The sequence below is a fragment of the Cherax quadricarinatus genome, unplaced genomic scaffold (genome assembly GCF_038502225.1).
Source record: "Cherax quadricarinatus isolate ZL_2023a unplaced genomic scaffold, ASM3850222v1 Contig4, whole genome shotgun sequence".
Lineage (NCBI taxonomy): Eukaryota > Metazoa > Arthropoda > Malacostraca > Decapoda > Parastacidae > Cherax > Cherax quadricarinatus.
The window spans coordinates 672,501-687,500 of record NW_027195030.1 but is presented as its reverse complement, the minus strand read 5'-3'; the positions used below and the strand labels follow the sequence as shown (position 1 = coordinate 687,500).

At 40.4% G+C, this 15,000-nt stretch overlaps 1 protein-coding gene across 3 annotated transcripts in view; it reads left to right on the top strand.

Annotated features, from left to right (window-relative positions):
* LOC128699499 (Vesicular monoamine transporter) overlaps positions 1-15,000 on the top strand; it is a 176,856-nt gene that overhangs the window by 82,366 nt on the left and 79,490 nt on the right. The window contains exons 2-5 of one of the 3 annotated variants that reach the window (XM_070079700.1): positions 3,385-3,434; positions 8,965-9,102; positions 11,330-11,467; positions 13,471-13,593. In XM_070079700.1, the coding sequence (XP_069935801.1) occupies positions 3,386-3,434; positions 8,965-9,102; positions 11,330-11,467; positions 13,471-13,593 (448 nt within the window). In that variant the 5' untranslated portion in view covers position 3,385. Of the gene's footprint in view, positions 1-3,384; positions 3,435-8,933; positions 9,103-11,329; positions 11,468-13,470; positions 13,594-15,000 lie in introns of all 3 variants that reach the window. The other 2 variants (XM_070079701.1, XM_070079702.1) reach the window with 2 other exon arrangements.

Genomic DNA, 15,000 nt, shown 5'->3' with positions numbered 1-15,000 from the left:
TGTCACTCCTGTCAATCACTGGTAAGATCCTTGAGACAATAATCTCAAGACAAATGACAGATTTTTTTAACTACCACTCACTACTTTGTGATCGTCAATATGGCTTCAGGAAAGGTTACTCTGCTGCTGATCTGTTGTTAAACCTCTCCACTAAGTGGCACCAGTCACTGGATGAATCCAAAGTCAGCTGTGTGGTAGCACTGGACATTGCTGGCGCTTTCGACCGGGTGTGGCACCAGGGCCTCTTAGCAAAACTTCAAGCACTGGGAATTGCAGGCTCTACGCTATGTCTCCTCAGTGATTACCTTCATGGTAGATCTCTAAGTGTAGTCCTCAATGGAACAGAATCAGCAACGCATCCTATTGGGGCAAGCGTTCCACAAGGAAGTGTGCTTGGTCCACTGTTATGGAATGTCTACTTCAACGACCTTCTTCATCTCATCCCAGAATCACATGCATATGCAGACGACTGTACACTGACATTCACTTATCCAAGAGAAGAAATGCCAGCTGCTCTAAGCTACATCAATCACCAGCTGAGAGCTATATCAGCTTGGGGAAATAGATGGCAAGTAACATTTGCACCTGAGAAAACGCAAATGATGATCGTCTCTAGGCACCATGATGGTAATGCTGGTGCAGTAGTAAGGATGAATGGGACGATGTTGGCACCTGGAGAAGAAGTTGATATCCTTGGGGTGAAATTTGACTCCAAACTAACCATGAAGAACCATGTTGTAAATCTTGCAAACAAGGCAGCCAGGAAGCTTACAGCACTTCGCCGTATCTCGCATCTGCTTGACAGTAGGGGTTGCAAGATCCTGTACGAGGCACAAGTACGCTCACACCTTGAGTATGCTCCACTTTCTTGGTTTGCCTGCCCCCCCCTCTCATCTGCGACTGCTTGACAGAGTAGAGAACAGAGCAAGACGTCTCATCTCTCGCCTGGACCCATCTTGGATAGATCTGTCATTTCAGCAGAGCCTTCAACATAGGAGGGATGTGGGTGGCCTTACTGTTATGTACAAGGCCAATATTGTCAAAATACCACACTTGGATCCACTTCGAGGACAGCGTGAAACAAGCTTTTATGCCACAAGACGGGCAGAAAGCAGCAACTTCACTCTGGCTGTACCCTTCTCCAGAACATCACTCCATCTGAGATCTTACATACCCAGGATGACTCGAGTATGGAACACATTCGTACAGCATAATGATGTCAACGAGATAACGTCAGTTGATCAAATGAAAATGCTGGCCCACAGATGGCTCCAACTTCATCCTGTTCCCTACTTGTATGTCTCATAACAATAAAAATGCTTTCAAATGAGCTGATGTAGGTAACAGCTCTTAGCTTGTCAATAAAGTTAGGAATCCTTAACCTGTAAATAGCTGTCAATAAAGCTAGGGATCCTTAACCTTGTCAAACCCTGTGTAAAAAAAAAAAAAAAAAAAAAAAAAAAAAAAAAAAAAAAAAAAGAAAAAAAAAAAAAAAAAAGACAGACAGACAGAGAGAAATTCTCTCCCCTTCACTTCCTCAAAACTCCATCTTTCTCTCTCTTTATAAAAACTAATTTTAAATTCCCCCCCAGAAACTGCATTTTATCCACACCTTCCTCACTCGGCCTATGAATCGACCTCAAGATTGCCTCGACTCACTCAATTCACAGATAAGGTCGATCTTATTTTTACAAAAGGGTGAGGGACTCGACAATGAAGTTGGACCTCTGGAAGTTGAACCCACCTTCTCTTCAGCTAATGATAACTTCATTTGTCGCCCATTCAGGCACGAAGCTGTGTTTTGATTGGCTGTAGAGGACGAAGCTCCTCTGAATGGCTCTAGGGGTGCGAAGCTGTTTTGATTGGCTTTAAGGGACCAAACAGTATTCTGATGGGTTCTGAGGGAACAAAGCTGGTTCTGATTAACTCTAGCCTACCCTAATCTAGCTTAGTCTAATTTAACCTAAACTAACCTAACCTAGCTGGAACCACAACACACAATACCGTGACTGCAACAAGCATACCACACAACACCGTGACTGCAACAAGCATACCACACAATACCGTGACTGCAAAAAGCATAACACACAACACCGTGACTGCAACAAGCATACCACACAATACCGTGACTGCAAAAAGCATACCACACAATACCGTGACAGTAACAAGCATAACACACAACACCGTGACTGCAACAAGCATACCACACAATACCGTGACTGCAAAAAGCATAGCACACAATACCGTGACTACAACAATCACAACTAGCTCACAGTTTAGAAAGCCAATCTCGGGCGATGTTTAGGTCCTTCGTGACTCGATAAGGGTCTAGGACGGGGCGAAACATCGTATGTAGTGCCCTCTCTCAATGCTACTTTAAAATGTCAAGTTCCACAGTTGAATGAGACAAGGAGACGTGAATCTTACTTTTGATTGGGTGAATCCTGACAAAGTCTTACCAATCAGAGAGAGAGAAGCAATACTCACATAGCTGCTGATGACACAGTGGTCGTGTGATGGGTTGTGAATCCAACAACTGTGTCGTTCCAAGGCGCCAGAGGTGATCTACACACATAACCACACATACACACACACACACACACACACACGCACACACACACATCGCGTTACACACGTGTATTGACCAAAATAGGTTTTCAATACACAGAAGAGAAAATGGCCTCAGTATCATGGTACCTCACATCTTAATATCCGGCTCCAGCTGAACCTATTTTCTCCTTCGTGATTTCAATTTTTTTTTCTGGTTACAACGAGTGTGTATATATATATATATATATATATATATATATATATATATATATATATATATATATATATATATATATATATATGCCGTGCCGAATATGTAAAACTGGTCAATTAGCAAGAACTCATTTAAAATTAAGTCCTTTCTAAAAAAAATTCTTATACGTTTAAAGATATATTTTTTCATTAATGTTAATGTAAAAAAATTTAATTTTGCTCCAAATGAATTTTAGAAAACTTACCTAACTTTATTATAACAAGAAGAATATATTTTAGCCTAACTTAACTAAATATATTTTAGATTTGTTTACAATAATTTAATACTAAACAAAGACAGTGAAATATATTTTTTTCGTTAGGTTCAGAATGATTTTGGCGAAATTATTGCATACACAAATTTTCACTTGTCCTATATGGCAAGATGAGCGTTGCTATTTAAGCCAAGATCGCAAGTTCTGCCTATTCGGCACGACATATATATATATATATATATATATATATATATATATATATATATATATATATATATATATATATATATATATATATATATATATATATATACATATATAAATGTTTATTTCCAAAATCAACAAATCGCCTTTTTATCCTTTTCAGAATGATGGATTCCCCTCCTCAGAGAAAATTTACTCATCTCTCTTGGCTAAGTACTTTGCTAACAATTGTGTCCAAACAACTGTGTTTATCACCTTGAAATATATTCTTTTAATTCACGTCCTCGTTTGAGTAAAAAAATTATAATTTCCAGCTTTGAATTCTATCTAGTTAACCCGTTTATCAGTTTCTTCTTACATAATTGTGCTTTAACAGGCTTTGAGCTACAGCTCCTGGGTCTCGCAACTTAATTCTCCAATCTTGTGAATTCTTTCATACCTGTTCCTAAATCTGTGTACGAAATTTGCTTCAACTACCGTTCTACTTGGTTTCATTTACTGCTTTGGCACTGAGGACGATTTCTGATCGTGCTTCGCTTCGTGTCTTCTTTTTATCCTTCCAAACTGCATGACCTTGAGCATATTCTGGTTAAAGTTGAACACTTGTTTAATCGCCGTTGAAACATTTTTAAGTCTTCCTGAAGGCTGCCTCTATTTTCTGATGTTTGTGTTCTCGTTAATTTTACACATCTGCAAATATAAACACGTGTGAGCCTTTCTCGTTTGTTATGTTGTTTACGCATGTGAGGAACAGCAGCGGCCCCAGTACTCATCCTTTGGGAATCAAAAAGATTTCCTCTCATACTGCCATACGTTTGTTGAACTGGTGTGGTGATACTGGAACACTGTAAAAAGCAACATGTGCACAAAATAAGACAATAACGAAAAGCTGCGCTACGAGTAGTTTCTTCAATCCTAATGAAGAAACCACTCGTGGCGAAACGTTTTCTTGTTAAGGTTTTCAATCTGCGTATACATGTCTCTTTCCACAAGTGTCTTCCGTCTTTCAGGTCCTCCTTGAGCCAATTGTGGACCCTCCCACTGCACCCAGGCAACAAGCAGTGTCAAGTGTTGTCTTGCAGTCCAAGAATATGCAGTCCACACAGCCCCTACCTTTCTTGCTTTATCACAGTAGATTTGCATGGCATTCCATAGGGTCGTCAGAGAGGACCCCTTCTCTCTCTCACTTTTCAATGACAAAGTCCCTCCTCTCCAGGTATTGTAGCACCATGCTGCTAGCAGGAAGCACCTCAGTGATACCAGCCTGTAACTCACCGCCTCATACCTCTCCCACTTCCTAAACATAGGAATAACACTGGCTGAAGAAGTCCAGCTATCCATCCGGTAGCCGTCGCATATTTGGTGACTTGAAGATTTTTGCTGTGCGCTCACACAGCGCCCCTGCTCCTTCCATTAGTACCCATGTATTGCCAGGTCCCTTGTCTATGTTGAAGATGGTATAAAATACCGACATGTTGATGATTAAGACACATGTGCAACAGTTCAGTTCCATTTAGCTGAACTCTTCTCCAGGCTGAGGAACTGATCACCTCAAATACTTTTTATTCAAGGTTGATGGACTGATTACATCATCTTCATTTCACTACTACACCTGCTGCCTCTGTATTTGACTGAAGAAGCCTACTGTATAGGTGAAACGTTTCAACATTAACGATACCCAACTGCTGCACACGTGTCTTAATCATCACGTCCCTTGTACTTTGCCTGCAGTTCCTTTAGATTCTCTATCACTTTCTCCTTTCTTGTGCAGATATCTTCCGCTTTGGGTTAATCTCTCCTGGTTCCTGTGTTTCCTGTTATCATTGTGTGTCTATCACTTTGAATATTCTCTTTAGTTTTTCACATATTTTCGTATTGTCTACCATCAGTGTTCCTCTTTCCTTCTTCAGTCTTATCTCTGGCTCCTTCAGCTCTTCCTATAACATTTACGTGACTAGTATACAGATATCAGTCACACTTATCTAATAAATCTGCAAACCTTATTATTGAGTAATTACCTTCATATAGTTGAATTTCATATTCGATTTCGTCTAAACCTGATTCGTTTTGAGTGAATATTACGTCAAGTCTTGCTGGTTCATCCTCATCTCTCATTCCTTTAATCTTACTTCACTTGTTGGATTAATGTTTCTCTATGCTGCCTCCACATTTCTATTCCTCAGTGTGGTTTAAAAAATTTCCCAACAATTTTATCTTATATATCTCGTTTTTGTCGTTTATGTTAAGCGCTAAACCCTTGTGGATCACTCAGCGCAAGACGTGATGGAGGCTTGATCCTCCGTCTGCTGAGCGCTAACTAGATGGGCTTCTTATTTGTACTCAACTATTTTCTGATATACAGTGGAACCCTGGTGCTTGAACTTAACTGGTTCCTAGCTGGTGTTGGAACTGCGAAAAGTTCGATGTCCGAAACAGTATTTCCCAGGCTTTAATTAAAGCCAAGGGGAAGCGCTAAACCCGTAGGATTATGCAGCACAAAATTGTTCAGACTCCAGTTTGTTCGAGGTCCGATACATTCAAACACCGAGGTTCCACTATATCTCATACTCAGCAGCTTATGCTCTGTGCTGTTGCTTCGAATTGCCTTCCTTATATCCCATTCTTAGCCTCCTGGTATCTGTTAGAGTTTCATATCACTGATGTCATCAATGGTCTCTTCTCTCGTCACTTTTCCTACTGTGTATTCTTTGTATTCTCTACTGTTCATGCTTTTCAGTTTCTCGAGCCTTAAGTAGTTTTTTTTCCATCAGAGTTTTTCTTCGTCTCCTCTGTTTTCCCTTTTTTGGTCACCATGTGATATCCTCTGGGGAAAATGCATTAGTTATTTGTCCACATGAGTTTGGTCTCTTTAACAACAATGATACCTGGTTCATCCTTTGTTGTTATAGTCTTCCTTTGCTCGCCTCGCTTGTTAGAGATGCAATCAGCATTTGTACAGCACTTTTTGTTGCGTCTGCATTTGCTGAGTAGTCTAATTTGTTCTGTCATCTAGACTTCTTTTTTCCTTTTTTTTCCTGTCTCAATCCCTTCTATATCCCTCTCTTCTATATATGGTCCAAGTTGGACCGAAACGTAGTCATGAACTTCTACGTGCGCGTTATTTGTGTATTGTACTAGGTGTGGGTAATGTTGTTGGGCAATTGAGGCCTTTGAAAGATGGAATGTTGGAGGATTATGGACATCCAGTTGTAGGGTGGAGAAATATATAAGGGGAGAGATTTTGAGGGGAAGGCGTGGGAAAGGCTGAGACTGGAAGCTATGATAGGAAAACTAGTAGAGATATGGTTTTGATATATATATACATATATATATACATATATATATATATATATATATATATATATATATATATATATATATATATATATATATATATATATATATATATATATATATATATATATATATATATATATATATATATATATATATATATATATATATATATATATAATATATATATATATATATATATATATATATATATATATATATATATATATATATATATATATATATATATATATATATATATATATATATATATATATATATTATATATATATATATATACACATATATATAATTATATATATAATATATATATATATATATATATATATATATATATATATATATATATATATATATATATATATATATATATATATATATATATATATATATATATATATATATATATATATATATATTATATATATATATATATATATATATATATATATATATATATATATATATATATATATATATATATATATATATATATATATATATATATATATATATATATATGTCGTGCCGAATATGTAAAACTGGCCAATTAGCAAGAACTCATTGAAAATTAAGTCTTATACGTTTAAAGATATATTTTTTCATTAATGTTAATGAAAAAAAATTTAATTTTGCATCAAAAGAATCTTAGAAAACTTACATAACCTTGTTATAACAAGAACAATTTATTTTAGCCTAACCCAACTAAATATATTTTAAATATGTTTACAATAATTTAGTACTAAACAAATACAATCAAATATATTTTTTTCGTTAGGTTCAGAATGATTTTGGCGAAATTATTGCATACACAAATTTTCGCTTGTCCTATATGGCAAGATGAGCGTTGCTATTTAAGCCAAGATCGCAAGTTCTGCCTATTCGGCACGACATATATATATACATATGAGGAGCGTGAAGGTGTGAGGTAGAACTGGGTATAGCCTCTGGTGGGATGAGGCAGCAGAGGAGGCTGTAGCCAGGGTAAATATTGCCTGCGACTTGGTTGAATCCAGTTCAACCAACAACAACTTTAGTTTCAGCTTTAAAGTTTACAGGTTCTGCTCTGTTCGACGGTAGTTTCGTCCCCCCCCCCTCCCCCATCCTTATTCACAAGATTTGTTCTGTTTTATGATCGGTTTATCACATACTTATAACTTTCCACGAGTTCTTTTCTTTCTCTGTTCAGTCTTGTTCCTTCTTTATTCAATGTGGCTGTAACATACTTTAACAAATTTGGCTCTGTATTTCATATAATTTTTTTAATTGCCTCTTCTCTTTTTCTACTGCTTTTTTGTTTTATTCCATTCTAATGCTCATGTTCAATTCTCTGATTTCTTTCCTTGGGTTTTTCTGTTATTTTTTTCACTCTTGTTATAGTTCCGTTCCCTTGTATTGTCTGCTGTACCCTATGTTTCGAGGGTAATTATCTGCTGTATGTCCGGTTACAGAAGCAGAGTTTATCTTGCTAGTGTCCAGTCTTCACTCTTTTAATGTTTTCTGTAAGTTCTTTTAGTTTTAAGTTGTCCTTCTGGATGTTACTTGAACAGTCTTATACTAATGTGTGTGTGTGTGTGTGTGTGTGTGTGTGTGTGTGTGTGTGTGTACTTACCTAATTGTGATTGCACGGGTCGAGTCACAGTGTGTGTGACAACACCTCAGTGAAAAATAGTAGAACATAAATACCTAAATACTTTCATGTATTAGTCACACCATCTTCAGTGGAATTAGAGAAGAAGTATGGAGGAAAGCATATTTTAGAGCAATCTAAGGAAGGTCAAAGTCCCCACATGAACTGATTTGGAAGAAAAGAAATGTAACTGGTAATTATCTTAAGTCACAAAGAATTTCATGCCAATGACTAGCTCAAAACATGTATTTTGCAAGTAATATTTGTAATAACTCTCAACTAACAACTCTCTTGTCCAACGTATTATAATATTAGACAATAAAATATTACCCCAACACAGACACGAGTATTCAAGGTTGTCAGTAAGGTTAATATCAATGTTGGAGGCGCATTACCTGGCTTTTGTTTTATAATACACTAAAATACTACTGTCATACTCCCTATTTCCAATAGACCCACCAGTCAAAAGTGCACATTTCTGGCCGTAACTGCATTATGTTAAGTCAAAAATACTACTGTCATACCCCTTAAAATTTATAATACAATGACTAACATTAATCGAACTTGAAAAAGGGAAGTAAACAATGTAACCAGACACCATTATATTTTAAAAAAGGCTAACTCAAAAAAATGCTAAAATTGCTGTCCACTGTCTTAATCAACCTAAGGAAGTTAATACACATTCCAAAACAAGCCACAAAAAAACAAACAAAGAGAGGCTCTTCACTGGTCTTAACTAACCGTGCATCTCCCCACCATTCCTGAAGAGCTAACGAGGGACTGTTTTGGGGTCGACAGCGCGGGGAGGTCGGGCGGCCGGAGCCATCATGGGGGCAGTGAAGGAGTGGCTCACAACATGCCGGGAGTCGCGCAAGCTTATCCTCGTCATTGTTGCCATCGCTCTCCTCCTCGACAACATGCTCCTGACCACCGTAGGTAGGTGCTGCCTTGCTGTCAGAGCCTCCGAAGGTAAGTAGGTTGATTGCATCCCCTGTTGTAGATTCCTGACCACCGCAGGTAAGTACCTCTGTTGTCAACGACTTCGAAGATAAGCAAGTTAGTAGCATCTCCTGTCGTAGGTTCCTGACCACTGTAGGTAGGTACGAAGGTGCTACCCTGCCGTCAGAGCCTCCGAAGGTAGATAGGTTAACTGCATCCCCTGTCGTAGGCTCCTGACCACCGTAAGTAAGTGGGTCTTCGTTGTCAGCGACTTCGAAGGTAGCCTAGGCCTACCACAAGCTTCTATTTATCATTATTAAGTCAACATCGTCAGCGCCTATGACTGACGGATTCCCTGCCGCTGCTTGGAGAGGCGTAGGTCCCCGAGAGTGGGGACTGTCCCCCGCTCCTTTTCCATTCTCCTTTATCTTTCCCCTTTCCCTCACCCCTTTTCTCCTATTCCTACACCTCTCTCCCCTAAAGGGAGGTTCCTTGATGCTGGTGAGGGGCTCTTGATCCAGGGCACTGGACCTGTCATCCCCCTTCCTTGGGGATAAACTTGATTACCTCCTGTTCTCCTCGGACTCTGTATGACCCGTAATTTACCTCTCCTTCGTCAGTAGAATAATAATCTTTCATCGTCAACATCTTTATTCGCTTCCCCCCTCTCTCTCTCTCCAGTCTATCCTTATCAAATTTCATTCACATATTTCCCTCTCCTTCATTGTTCCTTCTATCTTTTACGTCGCCTGTTCCTCTATCCTTCCTTCTCCAACTTTTTCCCTTTTCTCTAACCTCTCTTCCATCTCCTACGTCACTTTTTTGTCTTCTGCCACTGCTCTCTCTCCATCGTGTCCCTTCCCTCCCTTCTACACTGCCTCACCCCTCAGTAGCCCTGATCAGGGACGTCATGGAGATACCTCACTCTCTCTCTCTCTCTCTCTCTCTCCTTTTTTTTTTTTACAGGGTTTAACAAGGATGGGTTAAGGATCCCTAGCTTTATTGACAAGCTATTTACAGGTTAAGGATTCCTAACTTTATTGGCAGGCTAAGAGCTGTTACCTACATCAGCTCATTTGAAAGCATTTTTATTGTTATGAGACATACAAGTAGGGAACAGGATGAAGTTGGAGCCATCTGTGGGCCAGCATTTTCATTTGATCAACTGACTTTATCTCGTTGACATCATTATGCTGTACGAATGTGTTCCATACACGAATCATCCTGGGTATATATGATCTCAGATGGAGTGATGTTCTGGAGATGGGCACAGCCAGAGTGAAGTTGCTGCTTTCTGCCCGTCTTGTGGTATAAAAGCTTGTTTCACGCTGTCCTCGAAGTGGATCCAATACACAAATAACCCGCACATAAAAGGTGACTTTGTCAATGGTCCAAGTCGGACCGAAACGTCGTCGTAAGCTTCTCTCTTTTATGTGCGGGTTATTCGTTCCAGTCACGGTATTGTGCCTTTTTGTTATTTATAAGTGGATCCAAGTGTGGTACTTTGACAATATTGGCCTTGTACATAACAGTAAGGCCACCCACATCCCTCCTGTGTTGAAGACTCTGCTGTACATGTGTCTCTACCTCTCTATACTTCAACAGTTCTTAGTCTCGCAGACAACGGATGCAAGATGGAGCCTGCAGCAGTCTTGACCTCTCCACGTAGGTATGGAGTCCCGTATCGTGTTTCAGTTCCCCCATAACTTAGTTAATATTGCCAGGACACTAGCAGCTTCCGCTACAAAGAACATAAAGTCATCAGTGCCATGGTTGGAAGCGTTCACCAAAAACCCACACTTATGAGAGAAACCTTGTGATGACGTTTCGGTCCCTCCTGGACCGATGTCAGGTCGGTCATGAGGTTCCTCTTCTAAGCGCGAGGTTCCTCTCCTAAGCTATTCCAAGCTGAGGGACTGATTACCTCAAACTCCTTCTCATCTTCAACCATTCTTCTTTGTCCTGGACTGATGAAGCCACAGTGTGGCGAAACGTTTCCACACCAAAGATATCAAAGTTTTGCACGTGTGTGTAATGTAACAACTTGTCGGTTTTCTGAACCAATTATCAACAACATTCAGACCACATCGTATGATCAACACTTTAAATCACGAAAGAAATTACTTTTGGCAATGATTTAGGGCAAACTGTCCTACCCGGTGAATCAGATAAGAAATTCCCATATACTTCTCCCTCTTACCCGCGTTTATTTCGTCTCTTTCAGTTCCCATCATCCCTAAATACCTGTACATCTTACGCCACCCCAACGCCACGGCCCCAGCTCCAGTAGACACCACCACCATCACCAACGCCACCACCACCACCACCACCCCCATACCACCTGCACTCATCCCACGGTATGGTAAGTACCACTAGTAGTTATTCAGTGGGAAACTTGTGATAGTTAACCAGAATACAGTGGACTCCCGGTTTTTGAACTTAATTGGTTCCTAGGTGGTGTTCGAACTGCGAAAAGTTCGATGTCCGAAATTAAAGCCTGTGAAATACTGTTTGGAACATTAAATTGCGTTTGTTATAATAAGGTTAGGTAAGTTTTCTAAAGTGCTTTTGTACAAAGTTATTAATTTTTATATTAACATAAATGAAAAAAAGAATATCTTCATCGAACTTTTCGCAGTTCCACCACCACCTATGCTGATAATTTTCAGCCTCACACACTGGAGGATGTTGAACTGACACTTCCAAAAGTCTCTGAGAGTTAGGTCAGTGTCATAGGTCACTTCAAAGCAATTTTAAAACAGGGCTTTCCTGTCAAGTTTTCTTAGAACTGAATTTTAAACAAGTCAGCGTGTTCCGACTCCACGAAAACGTTCAAAGAGCTGATGAATTTTTTCTGAACAACTGTTAAGACTCCGGTTTGTTCGAGGTCCAGAACGTTCGAACACCTGGATTTACTATGTACAATTCAGACTTAAATACGCTGAGTCCAGCTGTATTAACCCAAGTATTCTGACTAAATCTCCGGTGAGAGTTAATCCTCCATACTAGGATTTGTAGTTACAGTAAGATGGATTTGTTCAGGCATTGTGTATTTATCAGATGCACTGTGCAACTGACGTGTGTACGTACATGCTGTGCAACTGACGTGTGTACGTACATGCTGTGCAACTGACGTGTGTACGTACATGCTGTTCAACTGACGTGTGTACGTACATGCTGTTCAACTGACGTGTGTACGTACATGCTGTTCAACTGACGTGTGTACGTACATGCTGTTCAACTGACGTGTGTACGTACATGCTGTTCAACTGACGTGTTTACATACATGCTGTACAACTGACGTACGTACATGCTGTTCAACTGACGTGTGTACGTACATGCTGTTCAATTGACGTGTGTACGTACATGCTGTTCAACTGACGTGTGTACGTACATACTGTTCAACTGACGTGTTTACATACATGCTGTACAACTGACGTACGTACATGCTGTACAACTGACGTACGTACATGCTGTACAACTGACGTGCCTATATGCTGACGCTGTCACCAGTTCGTCAGCAATGATCAAAATACAAAAAAATAGACCTAATTTCAATTTGTTTTTGTAACTCAAAAATCTTACACTGGAGGCTAATTTAGATTTCGGCATCGACGTCAACAAAATTTAATTAATAATAATAATAAAAATTTAATTAATAATAATAATAATAATAATAATAATAATAATAATAATAATAATAATGATAATAGCAATAACAGCATTCTTTACCTCAGAATCAGATTGTTGTCCAGAGTGGCTGAGATTTAGATTTAGATTTAGATTTAGAAAGAAGTTTGGAAGCAATCAATATATTTTTTGTTCATGACGTTATAAAAATTAAAAAAAGAGAATTCATGGACCTATGCATATACATATGCATAAACCTGTTCTAGGCAGGATATACATATATACATGTATACACTGATAGTATATTTAAGCACTATCTTAGGAATTAAGGTATTCTTGACTGATGGTTAACTATCTTGCAAGCGTAACGTAGTCGATAGACTTCAAACCCAATTAATAAGCAACCAGCCAGATTTATTTTCATTATTTTTTTGAAGATACGTTGTTTGTCACAAGGCAAACCTACATTAATGATAGTTAGGCAACTTGTTTGCTCTAACTACTGTAGAGCTAGTTAATGTCTTATAAGCGAAATGGCCCTCTAGCAAGGCCAATGCTTCTTTCTTGTTGTCTTTGACACAGTTAGAAGTAGTTAGTTACTTAGCCTATAGTTATCTTTCCACCTCTTATAATGAGTTAAGTTCAACCCGAAAATAAAGAATTTTTTTTTTTATTAAGGTCTAGTTTTATAGTGTGGTCGTTGGTGCGTAACGAGCCGTGACTTGTCTGCCACAGAAGGGTGTGCGCCGTGTCCGTGTGCATGGGAGGAAGGGGGTGACACCACCCAAGAAACCACCCCTACACTACCCCCGACAACCACGCCTCGCTGCCCCCACCCGCCACCCGTCGCTGAGCAAGGTGAGTTTCTCCCCACCTCTGCCCCCCACCCAGGGTGGTCATGTGATAGTAACTCCAGCGCTGCTGGAACAAAACCTTTGAAGCTGCCGTAGTTACTGAACCTTTAATGAAATTCTTGACGATCTCCTCATTACCCAACTGAAGTTTCCCAGTTCAGACTTATATAATTTCTTCTCCCATGCGAACTTACGCACGTTATACTTCCTTCTCCCAGACACCCTGCTTGGGAGAGGAAGTACAGACACTGTTCCGTCCAACTACCACACATCACCCACCCAGTACATCCACCACACATCACCCACCCAGTACATCCACCACACATCACCCACCCAGTACATCCACCACACATCACCCACCCAGTACATCCACCACACATTACCCACCCAGTACATCCACCACACATTACCCACCAAGTACATCCACCACACATTACCCACCCAGTACATCCACCACACATCACCCACCCAGTACATCCACCACACATCACCCACCCAGTACATCCACCACACATTACCCACCCAGTACATCCACCACACATCACCCACCCAGTACATCCACCACACATTACCCACCCAGTACATCCACCACACATCACCCACCCAGTACATCCACCACACATCACCCACCCAGTACATCCACCAGACATCACCCACCCAGTACATCCACCACACATCACCCACCCAGTACATCCACCACACATCACCCACCCAGTACATCCACCACACATCACCCACCCAGTACATCCACCACACATCACCCACCCAGTCCCCCCACCACACATCACCCACCCACCACACATCACCCACCCAGTACATCCACCACACATCACCCACCCAGTACATCCACCACACATCACCCACCCAGTACATCCACCACACATCACCCACCCAGTACATCCACCACACATTACCCACCCAGTACATCCACCACACATCACCCACCCAGTACATCCACCACACATTACCCACCCAGTACATCCACCACACATTACCCACCCAGTACATCCACCACACATTACCCACCCAGTACATCCACCACACATTACCCACCCAGTACCACTACTGCTACACTTCACACACTCAGTACCACCACATATCACCCACCCAGTACATCCACCACACATTACCCACCCAGTACCACCACCACACATCACCCACCCAGTACCACCACCACACATCACCCACCCAGTACCACCACCACACATCACCCACCCAGTACCACCACCACACATCACCCACCCAGTACCACCACCACACATCACCACCCAGTACCACCACCACACATCACCACCCAGTACCACCACCACACATCACTCACCCAGTACCACCACCACACATCACCCACCCAGTACCACCACCACACATCACCCACCCAGTACCACCACCACACATTACCCACCCAGTACCA